Source organism: Oculina patagonica, chromosome 1, assembly GCF_052425735.1.
Source record: "Oculina patagonica isolate OP01 chromosome 1, crgOcupat, whole genome shotgun sequence".
Lineage (NCBI taxonomy): Eukaryota > Metazoa > Cnidaria > Anthozoa > Scleractinia > Oculinidae > Oculina > Oculina patagonica.
The window spans coordinates 4,078,163-4,098,074 of NC_135758.1; the positions used below are offsets into that span (position 1 = coordinate 4,078,163).

Genomic DNA, 19,912 nt, shown 5'->3' on the forward strand with positions numbered 1-19,912 from the left:
GGATTTAAGCGCCCGTTAGATAGATAGCCGCTGTCCAGATTTCGTGGGCGTAAAGCAAGTGTTATTTTATTGTCATTTTATTGTATATCCTTTGTTTTAACAAAATCAGTTTTGATAAAACCAGTTTTAATAAAATCCTTCGAAATGAAACGACTTTTTGTGGTTTGGATCGGTTTTATATCAATTTGTTGCTCAAAAGTTGCCAAGGAAGGCAAAAGTTGCCCTAGGTTGCTGGTACTACAAAAAGTTGCTCAAAACGCTAAAAGTTGCTCAAAAGTTGCCGAGCACAATCTATTTATGCCTAGGGACTGGGGGTCAACTATCTGGTGGGGTTTCAAAAACTTTTTTCTTTCTTAAATCCCTTCTTTAAACCTTTCAAAATTTCATTCAAATTTAGGTAAAACCCATGAATAAATGGGTTCGCAGACGAGGTCTTGTAAGACGTAAAAGTTGTTGTTGATAGTATCGCCCCCAAGCGGGGGGAGATCTTCTGTAAAAGTGCAAATAAAGAAGGGCATAAGACTCTACAGATCCTGAAATGCTAAGGCTGGATTCAGTTTCAGCATTACAGGACCTTACAGGAAAAACTCTGTCATCTCAGTTAAAATATCCGGCATTTCTCTGCTGCAACAACAACCTTAGCACCTCCAGAAATAGGAGTCTCTCTTCTTACCCCTCCCCTCCTAGTATTTTTTCCTTGTCCCAAAACTCCCAGCCGAGAGTCAAAAATTTAGTTGACGATTTTCTCCAACGGCGTATTTTCCTTTTTGGCTTTTACACAGCCCTAAGGATGTTATCAGCGCCAGTAGAAACAAAGTATCATTCAGGAGGAAGGAATTTCATCATCTTACGGTCCGGTTTACTGGTGGGATGTGGCTAGTCGAAGAAGTGCAGCCGGAAATTTAATATGGCGGTCATGAGTATAAAAAGAACGCTGTCAGATCCTGTTTCGTTATCTGAATCAAATACAGCTTCGTCCCAAAGCTCAAAGTGTACAATTTTGATGTCAACCTTTACCTTGAAGAAATAACAAGGCCAAGTTCATTCAATGAAAGCTGCAAATTGTATTCTGCAAGCTCGCCTGGACATTCACCAGTACTATTAAACTCGATCCACACACTGCAGTAGTTTCACAAGAGAATGACATTTTTCGAAGGTAGCTTTGTTTTACTTTTACTTTTGAATTGACGGCAATTGGATTAATACGGCCTTGATTACTACGATGTTAAAGTTGCAAAAGAGAGTGAGTTTTTTATTGTTTTTGATTCGTTGGTCAATGTTTTACTTTTCTGACGCAAAGCCTCTAAAGTTCGCTTTCAATTCATCGTACAACGAAATCTTTGCATGCTATGATAGAAAAAAAAACCCTTGAGTTTAATCGTATATATTTCGTTCTATAAATTTTGCTACAAGGTTATACTTTCAAAGTTTTAAGGTAACCAGATTTACAAATATATTTTGAGTTTTTGTGTTCCGGTGCGCGAGCAATCGAAGATGTTCTTGCTGTTTATGACGAAAAACTCAAAAGCAGTTTCCATGGATTTGGTAGAAAAACTAAATCATTTGCTTCTGCGATCGGTGCGAACAGTATCGAGTTTCGGAGCAAGAGAATTGTTATATTTTTCTTGGTCAAATTGAAGAGAAAATTCATAAAACAGAAAAAAAAAACAAAAAAAACAAAAACAAAATTAACACAAAAAAAGTTTTTTAAAGTTAGAGTTCTCGTTGAACCCAAATCCGCGCGTAAAACGAGATGGCATCGTGGCTTAGCCGCGAGTTTGATAATGATGAGGACCGCCTTCCTCCACTGAAACAAAAATCTAAAATCCCAGTCCGAGTGACTCGGTTGAGCAGTGACAGTGACAAAAGTTCCTCGTCAGAGGATGAAGGCGACAAAAAACAACGCTTACCGAGGGATTCGGCGGACAAGCTTCAAAACAAGCGACCATCACGGATTCCGATCGTGGTCAATCAGAAAAAGAACAAGATTGACAAGAAGAAACTTCCCGTGGCTATTGTAAAGGCAGAAAAACCTTTGGGAAGAGACTCAGGTACTGTGTTAAATATGTGTATTACCTTTTACGATGGATCATGACATTGGAAAATTTGTAGACTAAGCAGTTAGCTTGGCGATCATGTTAAGTTATGTTCATTCTGAACGATTTTTCTTTCGGGTTTTAATTCTTGTGATGTTTTATCTTCGATTTTATTCGATGCGTGTATTTTAATTTGCTATTTAAGAAAAAAAGCTTTTTTCTAATTTGAAAATCAGCTTTAAAATTAATTACGAACAGAAGAAATTCTAAAGGTTGGCATTTTGCAGTTGGGCGGGGGCGTGAACTGAAAACTCAGAAACAATGTCTTGGCTCAAATTAGAAAACATTTCCAAAGTATAGGGTAAATACTTTATATTAAAAAAAACACCGACAACACAAAACAAAGCAAAACAAAACAAAACGGAAAACGGACGAAGGCTGATCACTACTCCCTGTACATCTCGAGTAGTAATTTTTGAAGTTCTTGCAGTTATATTTTTCCATGTTTTAAAATTCTGGTAAAGCCGGATATTTTCCCCGTGTTTAATAGTTGACTTGACATTATTTTTTTATTGTGTGGTGCGGTTAAGTTATAAGAATTATCAACGATAAAACGGCAATAAAAAAGTTTTTGTAGCTTCCCTCCTGCTTCCCGCTGACCTTCCCGCTGTAAAATTTTTGTAGAAAACCCGTGAGAAGAATGGGGAAGAGAGTGTACTGAGTGTGCCTCTTCACCATTCTTCCCCCCGTCTTGTGGCTTTGCGCGGGGAAATATGCATCTTTCATTAGCGAGCGCACGAGCGCGCGTGCACACAGAACATCATGAGATTTCCTTTAGTCTAAAAAAGACAAGGAAATTAATGGCCGTTTTCTTCTAAACGAGCACGGTGACCCCCATTTTTTTAATCGATTAGTTTAAACGTCATACGGTTGGGTACAACATATCACGATTTGGAAAAAAATTGAAATTCTCAGAAGATATTTTTGAAACGCTGTAAAAAACATGTATCTAGGTAGTGCTGTTAATGTGCGCACGCAGCAAATATTACTTTTTTTACATAATCTTAATTCCTCTTCAAAGAAAATGTTTTATAATGTTAGAGCAAAGTCGATTTTGTTCAAAATTCTTAAATACTTTAACCCCTCTCACTCCCAAGAGTGCCAAATGGCACAAGATGCCATTACATGCTCAATATTTGGTCAATTTGTATAAAGTTTGGTCAGGAAAATGGTCTTGAACAGATCTGTCTTTTTAAAGCATAAAATCATACCCTCTAGCATATGAGACCTGATTAACCACCCCTATAACTTTTGCAACTTTTTCCTCTTTCAATTTTAAAATCAAGTTAATATCTGACAACAACCCACGCATTAAGAGCTGCAAATTAAGCTATAGTTTAGGGGTATACCCAAAATATAGGAGGAATGAGTTATTTTTTAATCTTTTTTTTTAGTTTTGTCACCTTTTGAATTAAAACAGTGACTTCCTCTGGGTCTGTTAGTATGATTTATGACTTGCCACAAACAATAACATTTAAATGAGATATAGTATGTGGTCTTCAGGTCCAAAGTTACCGTTTTACAAAAATGTGGTATTTCCCATGGGAGTGAAAGGGTTAATGCAAGAAAAAAAAGTTCTAGAAATAATAGTCTTTTATTCTCTGGAATTTCGAGCGGGACGGCTGTACACAGACTAGAATTCTTAAAATAAGCCATTCTCGTCCCTATACCCCTTTTGTTTTAGCCGGCTTGGCGCCGGCTAAGAGAAACGAAAGGGATATGGGTACGAGAATGAAATAAAGCTCGAGTGTCGTATATTTCCTACAATGTCTATCCACGTTGAACAAAAACAAGCACAGTGACCCCCATTTTTATTGCATTCTTGTAATGTTCATAACGTTATTATGAACTGGACCAAGTTTAAAAAGAAATTTAAATATTTTTAAAATATTAATAGGTATTAATCTACAAGAATCTCAAGGGAGACAAGCCAGGATTAAAACTGGTACCAGCCCCCCAAGCGCAGCTAAAGGCAGCAGTCGTAAGCCTGGTAACGAATCGACTCCACAAGTGAGGCGGCGAATACCGAGACACCTTACTCCATTAGAGACAACGCAGGTACATAATAAGCTACTCTAATAATCGAAATAGAAACCAGAATTTTACTTTTTCAAATACCCTTAGCTTGGAAGAGTTAGTTCGTTTTACTCCGTAAAGACGGAACATTTGCATTTAAAAATCCACCTTTTTAATGAACAGGGAAAATGTATATTCCTGCTATTGACAGTCCAGTACTACGTAAAGTTTTTTTAAAATTTGATATGGTGTTTGATATGAGCCAGAGTAAAGTTTAAGAGTTAAGAGCCTCTCTCCTCCGGAGGGGTCTTTTGTGTTTGGGGGGGGGAAATGGTGGGGGGGGGAAGGGGGGGGGGGGAAAAGGGGGGGGGGGGGGGGGGAAAAAAAAAAAAGCGGGGGGGCCTTTTTTCCCCCCCCCCAAGGCCGGGGGGGTTAAGAGCCACTGAATTCTTACACCAAGCTTTTTAAAATGGTGTAAAACACAGGTCTCCAAAGATGAAAAAGAACCGCGTAATGAAGCATTGGCGAGTGACTCGTCTTCAGCGGCGAGAACAGATGAAGTCACACCAGATTTTGAATGTAACATCGCACGCATAGACGATGAAGATCTCTTGACAGGAGCAGAATCAAACATAAGTGGCAGTGAGTTTGAAGATGACTTTGAACGCCACTCAATCTCCAGTGACGAGCAAGCGATGCCAAATGTACCACCATGGCTGAGAGGAGCAGTCAAGTAAGAAATACTCACTTAAGTCCTTAGATTAAATCTTGAAAGGAGAAATCGTGATATTTGCCTTCCACGCGTGTTCTTTCTGTCCTCAATAAAAATTTGCCTCGCACCTTACAACATAATTCTGCTTCATGATGTCAATCAAAATACCTTAGAAATAATTCATTTTAGCAGCAGGGGTACTTGTTTTCATTTTGAAAGCTCAAGTGAGATTTACATAGGCGGCGGAGCAGGGGGCAGTACTCCCCCCCCCGCCCCCAAACGAATTTTTTTTTTGGGGGGGGGGGGGGGGGGGGGGGGGTGGGGTGGTCAGCCTCTAGGTTTTAGTGCCAAAAATATCGCGAGCGCAGCGTGAAATTAATTTGTCCAGATATTCCGTCTCATGAGTGAGTTTAAACATCTTCTAAACTTGCTTGGAAATCATCGGGAAACTTCGTTTATCTTCGGAAAAGTTCAAAAAATGATTGGAAACATTCGTTTGGCCTTCGAGCAGCAGTCGAATAATCTTCGAAAATCTACGGTCTAGAAACTGCTCAGCTGCGGCTAGAACGGAACAAACGTTGCTTCTACATATGGAAACCTGCCCGGTTTTTTGGGATAGTCTCAGCACCCTCACGTTCTAAAACGCTCCGCCGCCTCTGGCAGAGAATAATGTTATGCAAAGTTGGTGTAACCAGAAGGAAGGATTTTTTTAGACGACGGCCATGCCACGCGATAAGTGCACTCCACATTGCGGAACTAGAAATCGATTGTACTTCGGCATATTTTAGTAATGCGACTTAGATCCGTGCACAAGTCGTAGCACCATCAAGCCTTTCAGAACGAACGTTCTCAGACTTATCTCTTTTCCTATTTCTCGAAAATTTTTATAATAGAACCTTTTTTTATATATATATATTTTTTAATTTTATTTTATTCTTTTTTTTTTTTTTTTATTTATTTATACCCAATAAGTATCTATAAAACATTTTTTTTTTTTTTTTTTTTTTTTTTTTTTTTATTATTATTATAACAACTCTGGGATAGATACCCAATAATTCCGTATCGAACAACAGATCAGGCAAAAGAGTGAATTACCCCAAAAGTACTGAGCGGGTAAGCTCTCGCTAATGATTTATGTTGTACCACGTTTTGCAGGGAACACAGACGGCTTCGGGAACAGAAAGCAGCCAAGGCAGTCGAAGATGAAAAGTAAGTATTGCTTTCGAGCAGGGCTTCTTTTCACGCTTCACATTTCACACTTGTCTGCTACGCAGTTATACAATTGATTGGCTCGTTTTTGTTTGTTTAAAATGTTATTTGTAAAATTTACAGTTCAAATAAACCTTGTTGTTGTTTAATAGAAGCAAAACACATTGCTACAATTTCTTGTTTACTTTTTTGCTTTAGGAATGCCCCAAAAGGTGCCACTTCGACCATGTCTGAACCTGAAGGTGGCCATAAAGACATCCACGAGGACCCCTCAGTTAACACATACCAAGCACCTCAAGATATCTGCACCGATTTTGTTGCGGACGAGTTGGACAAAATAGTTGCAGACCTAAGTGTCATGAATGCGGACATGACAGACGAGGAACACGCTGACGCAATGGCGGCTTTGCTGTTGCTACGCGACGAGGCCAGGTAACGTATTGAGTAAGATCACAGAGCATTTTTGGTTTACCCAAATACAAAAAAAGTCAGCTAGTTTGAGCTTGAGGACAATAAAATGCTAAGAAAAAGTTTTGATGCGAAATTTTTTTTCAAAATATGCTTTATAAGCTAGAGATATGGTAAACGGCAGAGTTTTAAAGGATTTTCAGTAAAGATGTTAATAATTTACTCTCGTGTTATAATTCCGCCATTTAACACTTACTGGACGAGAATGGGAAAAAAATAGCGACTTTCCAGGGCGAAGTTGGAACTTATCAATTATCTACCTTAGCCGTTGGCGAAGAGAGATAACTGATATGCAAGACTTAATAAATGATTGCCTTACCGCGGATTTCTGTTTTGGCATCAGTTGAAGCAATCTCTTTTTTTCAGCCCACTTTTCTCGTGATCAGCACTAAGAACACTTATCTGGCTAGTTCAGCCGTGCAGAATGCTTATTTTTTGATTATCAGCCAATCAGATTTGAACAGGTCTAGGAATGGGCAGAGTCCGCGTTCTTGGTGCTGACCAAATTAAAAAGAGAAGCAGGCTCTAAGGACGAGATAGGTCTAGCAGGAATTTTAAATCCGTCTCTGACATTTTTTTATAATAGGGGACACGACTACGAATTAGGAGAATACAGTCAACTCTCTCTAAAAGGGACACTTAAGGAACCAGCTTTAACTGTCCGTCTTAGAGAGGGGTCCGTGTTATAGAGGTCTATGCTAAGAGAGAGTTGCACTGTACAGTCAACTTTGTCTAAAAGGGGCACCTTCGGCGAGAGAGGTTTCTATCTTAGAGAGCGTTTAGGTACGGTGAAATGACTAAAAAACGGTAGGAACGGGACCAACACGAGGTCTTGTGGAGGTGTCCGTAAAGGAAGAGTTGACTAAAGCAAATTATTGTCTGACGTACGACTAGAGCGGACCGGTATTTTTGGCAGTTATTTGCAGATCTTTAGAGATCACGTGTTGGGCTCTAGGCCAATTAATGGGACACTTGGAACTAATGTTATGTTGCATGTCAAGTGGGTCAATATATGTTATTTTTATCTAGGGAAAGAGAAAAAGTTAGAAAAGAAACAGAATACGATATCGACGAAAATAAGAACGTCGTAAAAGATGATGCCAATATGGACGAAAAATCAGCAAGCGAGGAAGAGTTCGATTGTAGCTCTGTGACGGTGTCCAGCGAAGGGGAAAGAAAAATTGCTGCTCTGGACGAAAAGTCAAGACAGCTTAAAGCACAGTTTGCTGAGGAAAACAAAGAAGCTTATGAATATCTGGACATGATACGAGAAGAGATCAAACAGAGCCAGGCGAGAGAAGAACGCATAACAAATGAAATAAACGAGATGAGACAAAGACACGAACAACTCAACGAAGATCTAAAACGCTTAGATAAGATTGCCGAAAGACGGGAGCGCGATGAAAAGAAGTGGAAGGAGAAAAGTGATAAGAGAAAGAAGAAAATTCAAGGCAGACTGGAGAAGTTACGGATTTTGCTAAACGAGAACCCTGAAAGCCAGGAAAATCCTGTTGTCAAGAATGTAACAGAGTGCGAAGAGGATGAGAAATTTAGAGATCCTGAAACCAAAAGTTGTTCAAATGAGGACTTATCAAATCAAATTTTGTACGAGCCCCACGAGATTAAAGAATATACCAGTGTGAGGCAGCTGGAGAAGGAGCGAAAAGAACAGAGGCGTCTGGAGAGAATGAAGAAAAAAGCTATCAAAAAAGAGAAGTTGGAACAAAGGGAGCGAAAAAAGATCGAAAAGGAAAAACGCAAAGCTGCTCGAAAACTTGAAAAACTGAGAGCTAAGAACTCAACAGAACCTAACGAAAATCTGGAGTCCTCTGATTGTGTAAATAATCAACCCGCACGCGTTTCCAGTGCTCCACAACAAGGAAATTCTGAAAAGCCCCACGACATCAATCGGACTGAACAACAAAACACCCAGTTCACTGAAAATTGTGATGGTGACGAAATAGAACATGGCGCTTCAGATAAAGCAGGTGATGACGATACAGCAGAAGGACACTCGTCAATAAATTTACATGACCTCCAGGCAAATTTAACCAGTGAGAAACGAAAAGCACTTGAAGATGAATATTTCGACACTTCTGAGGTAGTTGGGAAGAAAATAGTTTTGGAAAGCAACACTTCTGCACTTGACATGCCAGAACTTGGCTCAAAAGAGGGCGAGACCTTAAAACAAAGATCATTCATTTTTGAAAAAGATAATGAACTGGAGGCCGGTACCAATGGTTCCGTTAAAGAAGAATTAGAAAAGAAATCATCCATTGGATCTGTTAAAGAGTATTCAAAGGCATCCAACCATTCAGATGAAAAGCAAAAACGTATCTTTGAGGACAATAAGATGGTCGAGGAGTTTGCCTCGGATGACGTTGAGGTCGATTGCTTGGAGAAAGAGGACACCTTGAAAGACGTATCAGAAGAACTCTTTAGTATTGGGGAAGAGTTAGAAATCCAACCACAGAGCGACCTGCAGGGCGATGGTGAGCCTGCAGAAAAGCAATTCCTTTCACATGGCTGGGAGGCAATTTCAGTTAGTACGGAATATGATGATGCATGTTCATTACAAGGAGAGATGGCTGTAGACCAACAATGTGAAAATGACGGTCGTGTTGTGATGAGCCACGCACCAAAGGAACCTACCAGTGACCAAAGCGTTCAAGAGATCATGGGTAGCTATTCTTCTGACAAGGAGCTTTCCCAAGGCGCTGACAAGGCCAGTGTACAACTAAAAAAGCCTGACCTCTTTACAACAAATACCAACACGCTGGATTCAGCACCAGAGGGCTTAGATGCGGAATTCAGTGAGATGGCTCAACACCTTATCTCCCCTGAAGACGACACGGAGATGAAAACCAATAATTTCGATCAATATGATGGCGGCTGCGACGCTTTCGACGAACCTGTGCGTCCCTGCGTTGATGATAGGGAAGTCTCGACGTATTCCAAAGACAAGCAGTTACAACACGGATATCCTGATGGCAGCAAAGTTATGGAAGAATTTGAATATGGTGAAATGAATATGGAATATGGTGATGACATTGAAATGACATTGGAGAGCGATGAAAGCTATGGCAATGATGATCTCAATGCTATACAAGACAGCTGCCCTGCAACCAACAAACCTTCTCCATTAGTCCGAAAGCCATCTGGAAGGCTAACAGCAAGTGGGTTACAACCGTTTTTCCCAACGCCTGATATCGAAAAGGGTGATCCGATATCTGAAGAAAATGTGCAGAGTGAAGATATCTCTATTGACGGGAAATCATCTCCTCTTGACTACGAGGACGTTATGCAGAGTGGATTACAACCGTTTTCTCCGACGCCTGATATCGCAGAGGGTGATCCGTCTATACAGGAAGAAGAAGGAAATGTGCAGAGTGAAGATATCTCTATTGACGGGATCTCTGTTGACGGCAAATCATCTCCTCTCGACTTCGAGGAAGCTGTTACGCCGAGTAGATTACAACCGTTTTTCCCGACGCCTGATATCGCAGAGGGTGATCCGTCTATACAGGAAGAAGAAGGAAATGTGCAGAGCGAAGATATCTCTATTGACGGGATCTCTGTTGACGGGAAATCATCTCCTCTCGACTTCGAGGAAGCTGTTACGCCGAGTAGATTACAACCGTTTTTCCCGACGCCTGATATCGCAGAGGGTGATCCGTCTATACAGGAAGAAGAAGGAAATGTGCAGAGTGAAGATATCTCTATTGACGGGATCTCTTTTGACGGGAAATTATCTCCTCTCGACTTCGAGGAAGCTGTTACGCCGAGTACATACAACCGTTTTTCCGACGCCTGATATCGAGAAGATGATCCGAATCTGACGAATGGACTCGTCTATACAGGAAAAAGAAGAAAATGTGAAAGTGAAGATATCTCTATGACGAGAACTTCTCCTCTGACTACGAGGAAGTTGTTATAATGTGGATCAACCGTTTCACCCAAGGTTGAATCAAGAGGGTGACGAATGAGAATGGACTGCTAAAGGAAAAGAAGAAAATGTGGAGGAAAATATCTCTATTACGAGAATCTCTGACTACGAGGAAGTTGTAAGAGTGGAACAACCGTTTCACCCGAGGCCTGAATCACAGAGGATGATCCGATATCTGACGATATGGACTTGTCTATACAGGAAGAAGAAGGAAATGTGCAGAGTGAAGATATACCTTTTGATGGGATCCCTATTGACGAACAATCATCCCCTCTCGAGTACGAGGAAGTTGTTTTACAGAGTGGATTACAACCGTTTTTCCCGACGCCTGATATCGCAGAGAATGATCCGAAATCTGACGATATGGACTCGTCTATACAGGAAGAAGAAGAAAATGTGCAGAGTGAAGAAATACCTTTTGATGGGAAATCATCCCCTCTCTATTACGAGGAAGTTGTTACCCCAAGTGGATTACAATCGTTTTTCCAGTCGCCTGAAAATGCAGGTGGAATAATATTTGAAGATATGGATTCCTCAATACAGGACGTAGAAGAAAATTTTCAGAGTGAAGAGGGCCAAGTTCCGTTTGATGAAGACAAATCCTTACCTCTTGATTACGAGGCTGAGGAAGTCGTTCAGCATTTGAAAAGAAAATATAATGAAGATGAAGTCAATTTAAGGAGTAATGGTTGCGACATGAGCTTCAACAATTTACCAAGAGGAATACAAGAGGCTCTTTTACAACAATGCGGTGTTGGCACTGACGGAGGTGAAGGTGAAAAGGTGGAAGTGGAGATAATCTATGAAGAAGTTAGCCGCCGCTCATCTGACCCTAACTCATTCTCTATTGTCTGCGAAGAAGTCAATCTCCTAAACTGCGAGCAAGATGGTTTTCTGGAACAAGAAAAAGAGGCGGAAATTGATGATGTCTCTTTGAAGGAGCCATTTTCCGAGGAGAATGAGGAACGTTTTTTACCAGTCGTAGAACGTGACGAGACTGACATCGCAATGAAAGATCAAGAGTCTTTGGATGTCTGCGAAACTAACACTGAAACGAAAACGAGTGAAAACAAAGTAAACAATGAATGCGATCACAGCATTGATGAGGAAGTAATAGAGCTCAAACAGCCACCAAGTACCGCAAGCGCATCTTTATTGCCAGAAAGAACTTCGCCACTGCATGAATCGAGCCTTCTTGCTTCAACAGCTGAAGATGACAGCAATGGTGAGCTACATGAGAAACCAAAGTGTTTCTTTGTGGAAGCCGCCTTCACGTCAACTAATTTAGAAAAGTTGGCTAACAGAGATCTCCAAAAGTATTCTCCACGTACCACTTCCAACAAGCACGTATACAATTCACAGAAAATTGCAAACAAACGTGCTGCGGAAGACGACTTCATTGCCGAGTTTGACGACTTTCTGGACGAAGTTGAAGAAGCCTTAGAAATGGAAGACAATATTGATTGTACAAAAACAGAAGAACATGACGTTCTTTTGGACTCGAGCACTCTTGGGGAGAAAGACAGCCTCCCGATTACAGTAACAGAAGGCAACGAAGAAAAAGAATTGGGTCCAGGCACAACCTCAAAGTCATTGGCCGATCATGATGCATGTGCCATTGCAGTGCAAGATGAAATAAGCGAAGAAAACGAAGACAGAAACTCGTATTCAATCGCTAATACAACCGATGAGCCTGTCTCATCGGGGTCGTTTCGTGATTTGTTGCCATCCGGCAACTCCAATGAAAGGAAGATATTTGCCTCTGCAGATATTAAAACGGACGAATCTACAGAAAAACCCAGCGGGCCAATCGAAGACGGAAACTCTTGCATAAAACTGTCGCCGTCACTTGAAGAGATCCAAAAAGATAATACAGACAATACAGACAGTGGGACATGCGACAAACTGGTTGTGGAGTCCAAAGCAACAGTGCATTATAGCCCTTCAGCTTCATCAGATAATAGTGAAGATGTGGAGAACAACTTTTTGGTTAGAAATGTGCATCCAGGTATTGATACAAGCAAAAGACTTGATTACTTGGGTTTGTTTAATGGTGTACTTTACTCTGACGTCTGCGGTGGCAGAAGTGAACGTTCCTCTGAATATAAAGCTTGTAGCAACAATGAAAATTTGGAAATTAATGGTGAACAGAAGTTGGTTCCAGGGTCAGATGCAAAGCCCTTCTATCATGATCAAGACGTACATAAGACAGATGAAGTTTCTAATGCTGCGTGTAGCATGGAAGGACCTCTTGCTAAAATGAAAGTGCTAGGCGAGTCTCAACCCACGGAACTGGATGCCTCGTATAAGAGAACACAAGTATCATTGGATGAAAACACTCAAAGTGAAGAAAGTTCTTCTAAAGAAAAGGCGATTGAAAGCATTATTATCGTAGGGGACAGTCGACAAGCAGATGGTGCTTTGTCGAGAGCTAAGGTTGAGTCGTCTGACAGCAAAATGCAAAATCTTCATAGCGAAGCAAATACAGAACGCCTGTCAACATTTGTAGAACGTGATGATGTGGACATCTCAATGAAAGAAGCGTCAGTGGATGTCTGTGAAACTAAAACTGAAATGGAGAAGACTGAAAACAAAGTAAACGATCGATGTGATCATGGCATCGATAAGGAGGTTAACCTTGAACAGCAATTAGGTGCCGCAAGCGAATCGTTATCGGAAGGATCTTCGCCCCTGCATGAACGACGCCTCGCTTCATCAGCTGAAAGCGAAGACAATAGTGAACTACCTGAGGATTTGGAAAAGGCCGCTCCCGTGAAAGATGCAGCCTTTCCTTCAACCAATGTAGAAATGGTGACCAACAGTGATCTTCAAAGCAGTTTACCTCGTACCACCCATGGCAAGCGCACATTCAATTCACAGAAAATTGCAAACAATACTTCTGAAGAAGATGACTTCATTGCCGAGTTTGACGACTTTCTAGACGAAGTTGAAGAAGACTTGGAAATGGAAGAAAGCATTGTTGGTACAAAAACAGAACGAGCAGATGGTTCCTTGTCTAGAGATAGGGTTGCGTCTTCTGACAGCAAGATACAAGATCTGCATGGCGAAGAAAACACAGAAGTTAGGAAATCACATTCCATTGCTGATGCTGGTGATAAATTTCGTCATTGGGGTTCATTTACTGATGTGCTGTCATCTGATGATCCTGGTGTCACTTACGGGAAAGAACAACTTATCTATGGAGCTCTGGACGCCTTTAATATCGACACGAAAAGATCAAATCAAAGGAATGAAGTAGATGACAACCAACTTACAGAACTTGATGCAAGGTCACCTTCAGTTGCTGAGGCGTCCACACCAACATCACCTCAGGGGCATAACGATAGTTTTCCTTTTCCACGTAAAAATGAAAGTCTCGATGACAATACCATGGTTAGGGCTGAACAAGTCGAATCACCCAATGACCAAGCATGTGCCCTTGAAATAAAACATGGCAAACACGTATTTGAAGAAGGTACAGAGGATGATTTAAGCGAAGGACTCGACTCTTGGGGTTCGTTTTATGACTTAGGTTCATCTACTGGCCATCAAGATATATCATTAACTCAGATCGACGAAAAAGTCTTAAATGTTGGCGAAGAGTTTAAGCCAAAGTTAGCATTTGATGAGCCATATGCTCTACACGTAACTACTGCAAATGAGAGCGACTGCGACGAAGATAATAAGACGAGTGCTAGTGACGTAAGGGCTGCTGGTGGTGTTGAAGTTCCAGTTGAATCAACAATAGCTCAAAGGTTTGACGTTTCATTGAAAGATGCTTCTCCAGCCGGTAAACCATCTACAGTAGCCATTCAGGTTCCCTATGCTGCAAAGAGGTGTCTGTCAGAGAAAGGAAAAGTAAAACAGTCTAAACACAATGAGGATGAGTTCATTGATGACTTTGACCGTTTTCTTGACGAGGTTGAAGAAGACATACGAATTGAAGAAAGCATGTCGTCATCTAGGAGCAACCCACAATCTCCAACGAGCAACAAAATCGTCGAGGAATACAACGATGAATCAAGTACCTATGTTGATGTAGAGACGCTCGACGAATCTTTCACTTCAGTTACTGATGCAGCCAGTGACAAGTCGCTGCAGTCGTCTTGTGACGAGGAAGTGGCAGCTATCAACGATGGGCTCTTACAAGCAATATCGGAGGAAGATGAAGATCCAGATTCTTGGGACGCTTTGGATAACGTAGTTGACAGGCATTTCCAAAACCGCAAGTCCTGCGAGCAAGGCGCTTTGGTTATAAACGACAAAGAAGACCAACATTTAGAAGAACGCTGGCGAACGCAATACGAACGTTCGATAGCAGCTGTGGTGAACATCTCCGAACATCTTCTGTTTCAAGAACTGTTTGGTGCTTTTGAAGTCTTAGAGGAACACATAAGTTTGTGTGCATCGTCTTCCGGGAATAGAAACTCCATCAGAAGTATCGATCTATTACCCGAAGATGATACAAAGACTTCAAAAAGAACAAACGAAAACAAGGAAGACGTGACTTATCAAACAACAGATATTGTCGACCAAGGTGAGAGACCAACAGTTGCAGTCGCAATTGAAGAATTAAACAAATTGTATACAAAGGTTACCGACATACGACAGCGGTTATCTGGAAGAACAGGAAGCAAGTTTAAAAGGTTTCCTACAAAAAGCGAAGTGGATTCGGTCGCAGTGCTTTTGGACAACATTCACAGGCTTGATGGTAATATCGAAGAGTTAGATGTAGAATTTAAATATGCTTCTGAAAACAGAAATAAAGCCTCCAGCGATCGCGAAGAAGACGTTGAGATGGATATAGTACTGCTCAAAAAGGATAATGACAAGATGCAAGAGCAAAGCAGGAAAGAAAACGCAGAGCTGTTGTTTCAGATCACTGTTATACAGGAAGAAGTGGAAGCGTTCAGAAAGAAGAACGAAGATTTACAGAAGGAGATGGAAGCGACAAACGTTGATTTGCAACGTCTACAGTCCAGGGAGGAATACAAGGACAGAGAACTGAGAAACTTAAAAAATGATTTTGAACGAAAGGAGAAAAAGTGGGAAGACGCAGAAGAGAGCTTGGAATACGCTCTTACGGAGAAGCAAGAGCTGTTGGATGATGTTGATTATTTGGAGGACAACCTTAGGGATAGTCGGGAATGCAATGAACAGCTGAACGCGCGCGTTGACGAGCTAAATGAGACGATAAAGGAGTTGAGGAAGAAGGCAGCGATGGGAAAGAAGAGACACGATTATGGACATTTACGCGAGGAAGTAGAGCTATTAAAAGGGTCCATGGAGTTGTGTAATCATCGTGAAAAGTTATTGAGATGCCAAGTCGATGCTTTGGAAACAGACGTATCTTCCCACAAAAACTGCGAGCAGACCTTTAAAAGCGACTACAAGACGCTGGAAGAAGAGAAGTCGATGATAATAGACCAACTAAAAGAACAGCTGGCTACGGCTGAGATTGAAAACACCAGAATGATCGCAGAACTGTCAAGGATGTCCCATGAGGATAACAAGTTGAGCGAACTGAAGGACGAAAATATCAGGACTATAACACAGCGTGAAGATCAGTTAGCTAAGCTTACGGAGGAAAATTCCAGGCTAGCCACGGAACTGTCCAAGGCGTCAGACAAGGGTGATGAGTTGACTGAACTAAGGGGCGAAACGGCAAAGGTCATAAAACAACTTGAAGATCAACTAGCGGTGCTTAGGAAAGAAAATTCCACCCTGACCACAAAGCTGTCAATGGCAGGAGAGAAGGACAAGCAGTTGGCTGAGCTTAGGGAAGAAAATTTCACACTGAACAGAGAACTGGCAAAGGTCTCGAAAAAGGATAATGAGTTGATTGAGCTAAGAGGCAAAACGTCGAGAATTATAAAGCAACTTGAGGGTCAGGTATCGAAGCTTAGTAAAGAAAACTACAGGCTGACCGTGGAACAGTCTAAGGCATCAGACAAGGACAGTGAGCTAACTGCACTGCGAGGCGAAACGTCAAGGGTGAAAAGACAACTTGAAGGTCAGCTAGAGGAGCTTGGGAAAGAAAATTCTACGCTGAACACGGAGTTGTGGAAGGTAGCAGAAAAGACTAAGCAGTTAAATGAACTAAAAGGCAAACCGTCGAGAGTTATAGAGCAACTTGAAGATCAGATAGCACAACTTGAGAAAGAAAATTCAACACTGACCTTAGAACTGTCAAAGGTAGCAGAAAAGGATCAACTATTGACTGAGCTCTGGGATCAAGTCGAAAACTTACGGAATCAGAACAAGTTTTTGCAAGATGAAGCGTTGGAAGCGAAAAAGAGGTTTGCTAATGAATCGCAAACTCCTCAGGAAGAAATCAGTGAAGCTTGGGATGACAGCGTGCTTTCAAGAAAGAGCCGCCATAGTAAGAACTCCGATATTAAGATGTTAAGAAAACGCGTTCGTCAAAATGAACAAGAAATTGAGTTCTTAGGGCGATTCATTCGACAAAGGGGTCTTGAGTATGGACCACGATACAATATTGATCAAGATCTGAAAGATGAACTCAAGATAAACACGAACTTAAAGGACAACTTGAACCATGAGCAAGAAAATGAACGAGATCAGCAAAGAAAACGTCAAGTGGAAGAAATGGAGAAAGTGATAGAGGGCCTGAGAAAATCTCTTCAACAAACGGAAAGTGATCTGGAGCAGACAAAGGGTGCGCTTACACTGAAGACAGGAAGAACTGACTTTCTGGAGAGTCGCATGGAAGAGAAGGAGATGTTAGTTGAGGAGACAGGCAAGCGTCTAGAACAGAACGAATACAAGTTACAGCAGACTGAAGCAACTTTAAAAGTACAATTGAAGAGAGCAGAAAATCTACAAAATCAGCTCAAAGACATGGAAAAGCTGAGAGAGACTTCGGTAACAGTTATCACGAGTAAAGAGCAGGAATTGGAGGAGGCTTATCGCAACATTAGCAAGAAAGATGAAAAGATTGATGATTTAATTCATGAGTTGAAACAAGAAAGATTAGATAAGGAGTGTCTTAAAAGGGCCATTGAAGTTACCGAAATTAATGCTGCTAGAGAGAAAGGACTATTGGAGAAAATACGCGAACTTGAGAATCAGTTACAGAAGATGAGAGAGATGAAACAAACGACATTAGCCTTTCTCATGCAGAAAGAACAGGAATTGGAACAGGTGAAGCTCAGGTTAAACAACAAAGATGTCCAGATTGATGGCTTGATTAAGGAATTAAAACAAGAAAGGTCAGACAAAGACTGCTTGAAAAAAGCCATTGCTGACACGGAGTGTAAGTCCAATAGGGAGGAAGAACTTTTGGAGCGAGTAATAGAACTGGAAACGCAGATTCAGGAGATAGAAGACCTTAGAGAGGAAACGCTAACCTCGCTTAAGAGCAAAGAGCAGGCATTGGAGCAAGCCCATGTTAAGATTGATGAGTTAAACCTGGAGCTGAAACGTGAAAAGTCGGATAAGGCGAGTCTGAGAAGTTCGGTTGAAGTTATGGAATGTAATGCTAACAGAGAGAAAGAACTATTGGAAAGAGTAATAGAACTGGAAACGCAGATTCAGGAGATGGAAGAACTGAGAGAGGAAACGCAAACCTCGCTAAACAGCAAAGAGAAGGCATTGCAGCAATCGTATGTTAAGATTAACGAGTTAAACCTGGAGTTAAAACGCGAAAAGTCGGATAAGGATAGTTTGAGAAGGGCGGTTGAAGTTATGAAATGTAACGCTAAAACAGAGAAAGAAATATTGGAGGAAACGAGAACCGAACTTGAGAATCAGCTAAGAGATATGGAGAAGCTGCAAGAGACGACACAAACATCTCTTAAGAGCAAAGAGCAGGAATTGCAGCAGGTTTACAGCAGCATAAGCAGAAAAGACGTTAAAATCGATGACTTAACTCAAGAGCTGAAACAAGAACGTTCTGAGATAAGAGAATTAAGGAAGGCCATGGAAATATCAGAATCTAATGCTCGCCGACAGAGATTGTTATTGCATGATAAAGAAAAAGAAGTCGATGGACTGAATGAACTGCTTTGTGATTACGAGAGGAAGATAGAAAATCTGAACGCTAACATGAAACAGATGAGAAAGGAGCTAGAAATAGCTGAAGAACTCGTAACTTACAGACAAAATGATGCTGGAAATACGGGTATCTCATCGCGAATACAATACGATCGATTGGATGTCTTTCCAATAAAAATTGGCAGAAATACAGACAAGAACTTCAGTGAAATAGGATCCTTAATGGGACATGTGGGTGAACGGCTTAAAAAATTACTGCAAAGGCAAAAAGAAGTCGATGCATCAGCTGTGTTACTGAAACAGAAAGAAGCTGAAACAGGACGTATTCTAGACAGATTAAGAGGAGAATTGAAACAACGAGATGATGAAATAGAAAGTTTGAAAACTTCTCTTGGAAAGAGCGTGAATGATGGAGAATATACGAGAAGCCGTCTCAGAGACCTCGAGCATGAAAATATTGATCTCAAGAGATGTCTTGGAGACGAGACAGACAAAGTGAAGAAGCTTGAAATGACTGTTAGACAACTTGAAGGAGATCTACATAGAGCACTGAACTCCTTGGAAGAAAGAGAAAAAACACTGGAGGAAACTAAAGAAAGTTTGCTATTAAAAGGTTCGCTTCTAGCAAGCATGGAGGGCAAATTGTGTCTACGAGACCATGAAATTGAGTCATTGACGTTGGCGAACAAGGAAAGAGGTTACGAGTTGAAACGACTTGAGACATCTCTAAAAGAAGTAAAGAAAGAGTTGGAGATTTCTACATCTATCGTGTCAAAACAAAATGAAGAGTTTGTCTATCTCAAGTCGTGTGCAAAGAGAAAAACACGGGAGGCAGGAGACATGAGGTCTCGGGTGCAACCGACACAAGATGAGTTAAAATTATTGTCAATTCGACTTGAAAGTGCCAGGAACGAGAAAGCAAATCTTTCACGAGAGCTGGCATCTGCTGAAGCCCGTTTGGAAAATGAACAAGTCATGGCAGATAGACAAAAGAAAGCTCTACAGGAGCAAGTGTATTCTGGCTTGGAAGATTTGAAAACCAAAACGAAACTTATTTGGGACATGAAGATGAATCTACAGGAGTCCACAGCTCGGATCACCAGACTCGAGGCTGAAAAACTAGAACAGGATAGATGCTTTAGAGATTACAAAAGGAAGCTGGCACGTGGTGTTAAGCGGTTGAAACAGTCCTTGAACTCGGCAAATGAAAATGAAAGTTTGCTTCAGTCAAGAATAGGATCAACGGGACGTGAGATGTCTGAACTGAGAAGAGAAAACCAAAGGTTAAAGATTGAATTGCTGCAAAAAGAAATCGGTGAAATGGCTCAAGATGGGGAAGAAGACACCTCGTCAGGGGTATTTAAGGTAAGACATGCCTGTGTCGTAGCGGCTTGTTCTCTAGCTCTTCATATTTCACACCCAGGCCGATAAATGTCAGAGAGTACTTTA

General features: G+C 41.1%; 3 protein-coding genes and 1 long non-coding RNA gene across 4 annotated transcripts in view; all 4 read left to right on the plus strand.

Annotated features, from left to right (window-relative positions):
* LOC144631397 (uncharacterized) overlaps positions 1–19,912 on the plus strand; it is a 130,749-nt gene that overhangs the window by 25,015 nt on the left and 85,822 nt on the right. The gene's annotated exons all lie outside the window — the stretch shown is intronic.
* LOC144636169 (uncharacterized) lies at positions 1,332–10,315 on the plus strand. Its single transcript, XM_078495333.1, has 6 exons — positions 1,332–2,051; positions 3,994–4,154; positions 4,598–4,845; positions 5,980–6,033; positions 6,232–6,465; positions 7,531–10,315. Exons 1-6 carry the CDS (start codon positions 1,754–1,756, stop codon positions 10,313–10,315), a joined length of 3,780 nt encoding a protein of 1,259 aa, XP_078351459.1. The 5' UTR covers positions 1,332–1,753.
* LOC144648304 (uncharacterized) overlaps positions 10,583–19,912 on the plus strand; it is a 26,144-nt gene continuing 16,814 nt past the window's right edge. The window contains exon 1 of the mRNA XM_078507928.1: positions 10,583–19,828. Coding sequence (XP_078364054.1) covers positions 10,631–19,828 — 9,198 coding nt within the window. The 5' untranslated portion in view covers positions 10,583–10,630. The remainder of the gene's footprint in view (positions 19,829–19,912) is intronic.
* The window catches only part of LOC144636177 (uncharacterized), a 4,983-nt gene continuing 4,906 nt past the window's right edge, over positions 19,836–19,912 (plus strand). The window contains exon 1 of the mRNA XM_078495345.1: positions 19,836–19,846. Within this exon, the coding sequence (XP_078351471.1) occupies positions 19,836–19,846 (11 nt within the window). The remainder of the gene's footprint in view (positions 19,847–19,912) is intronic.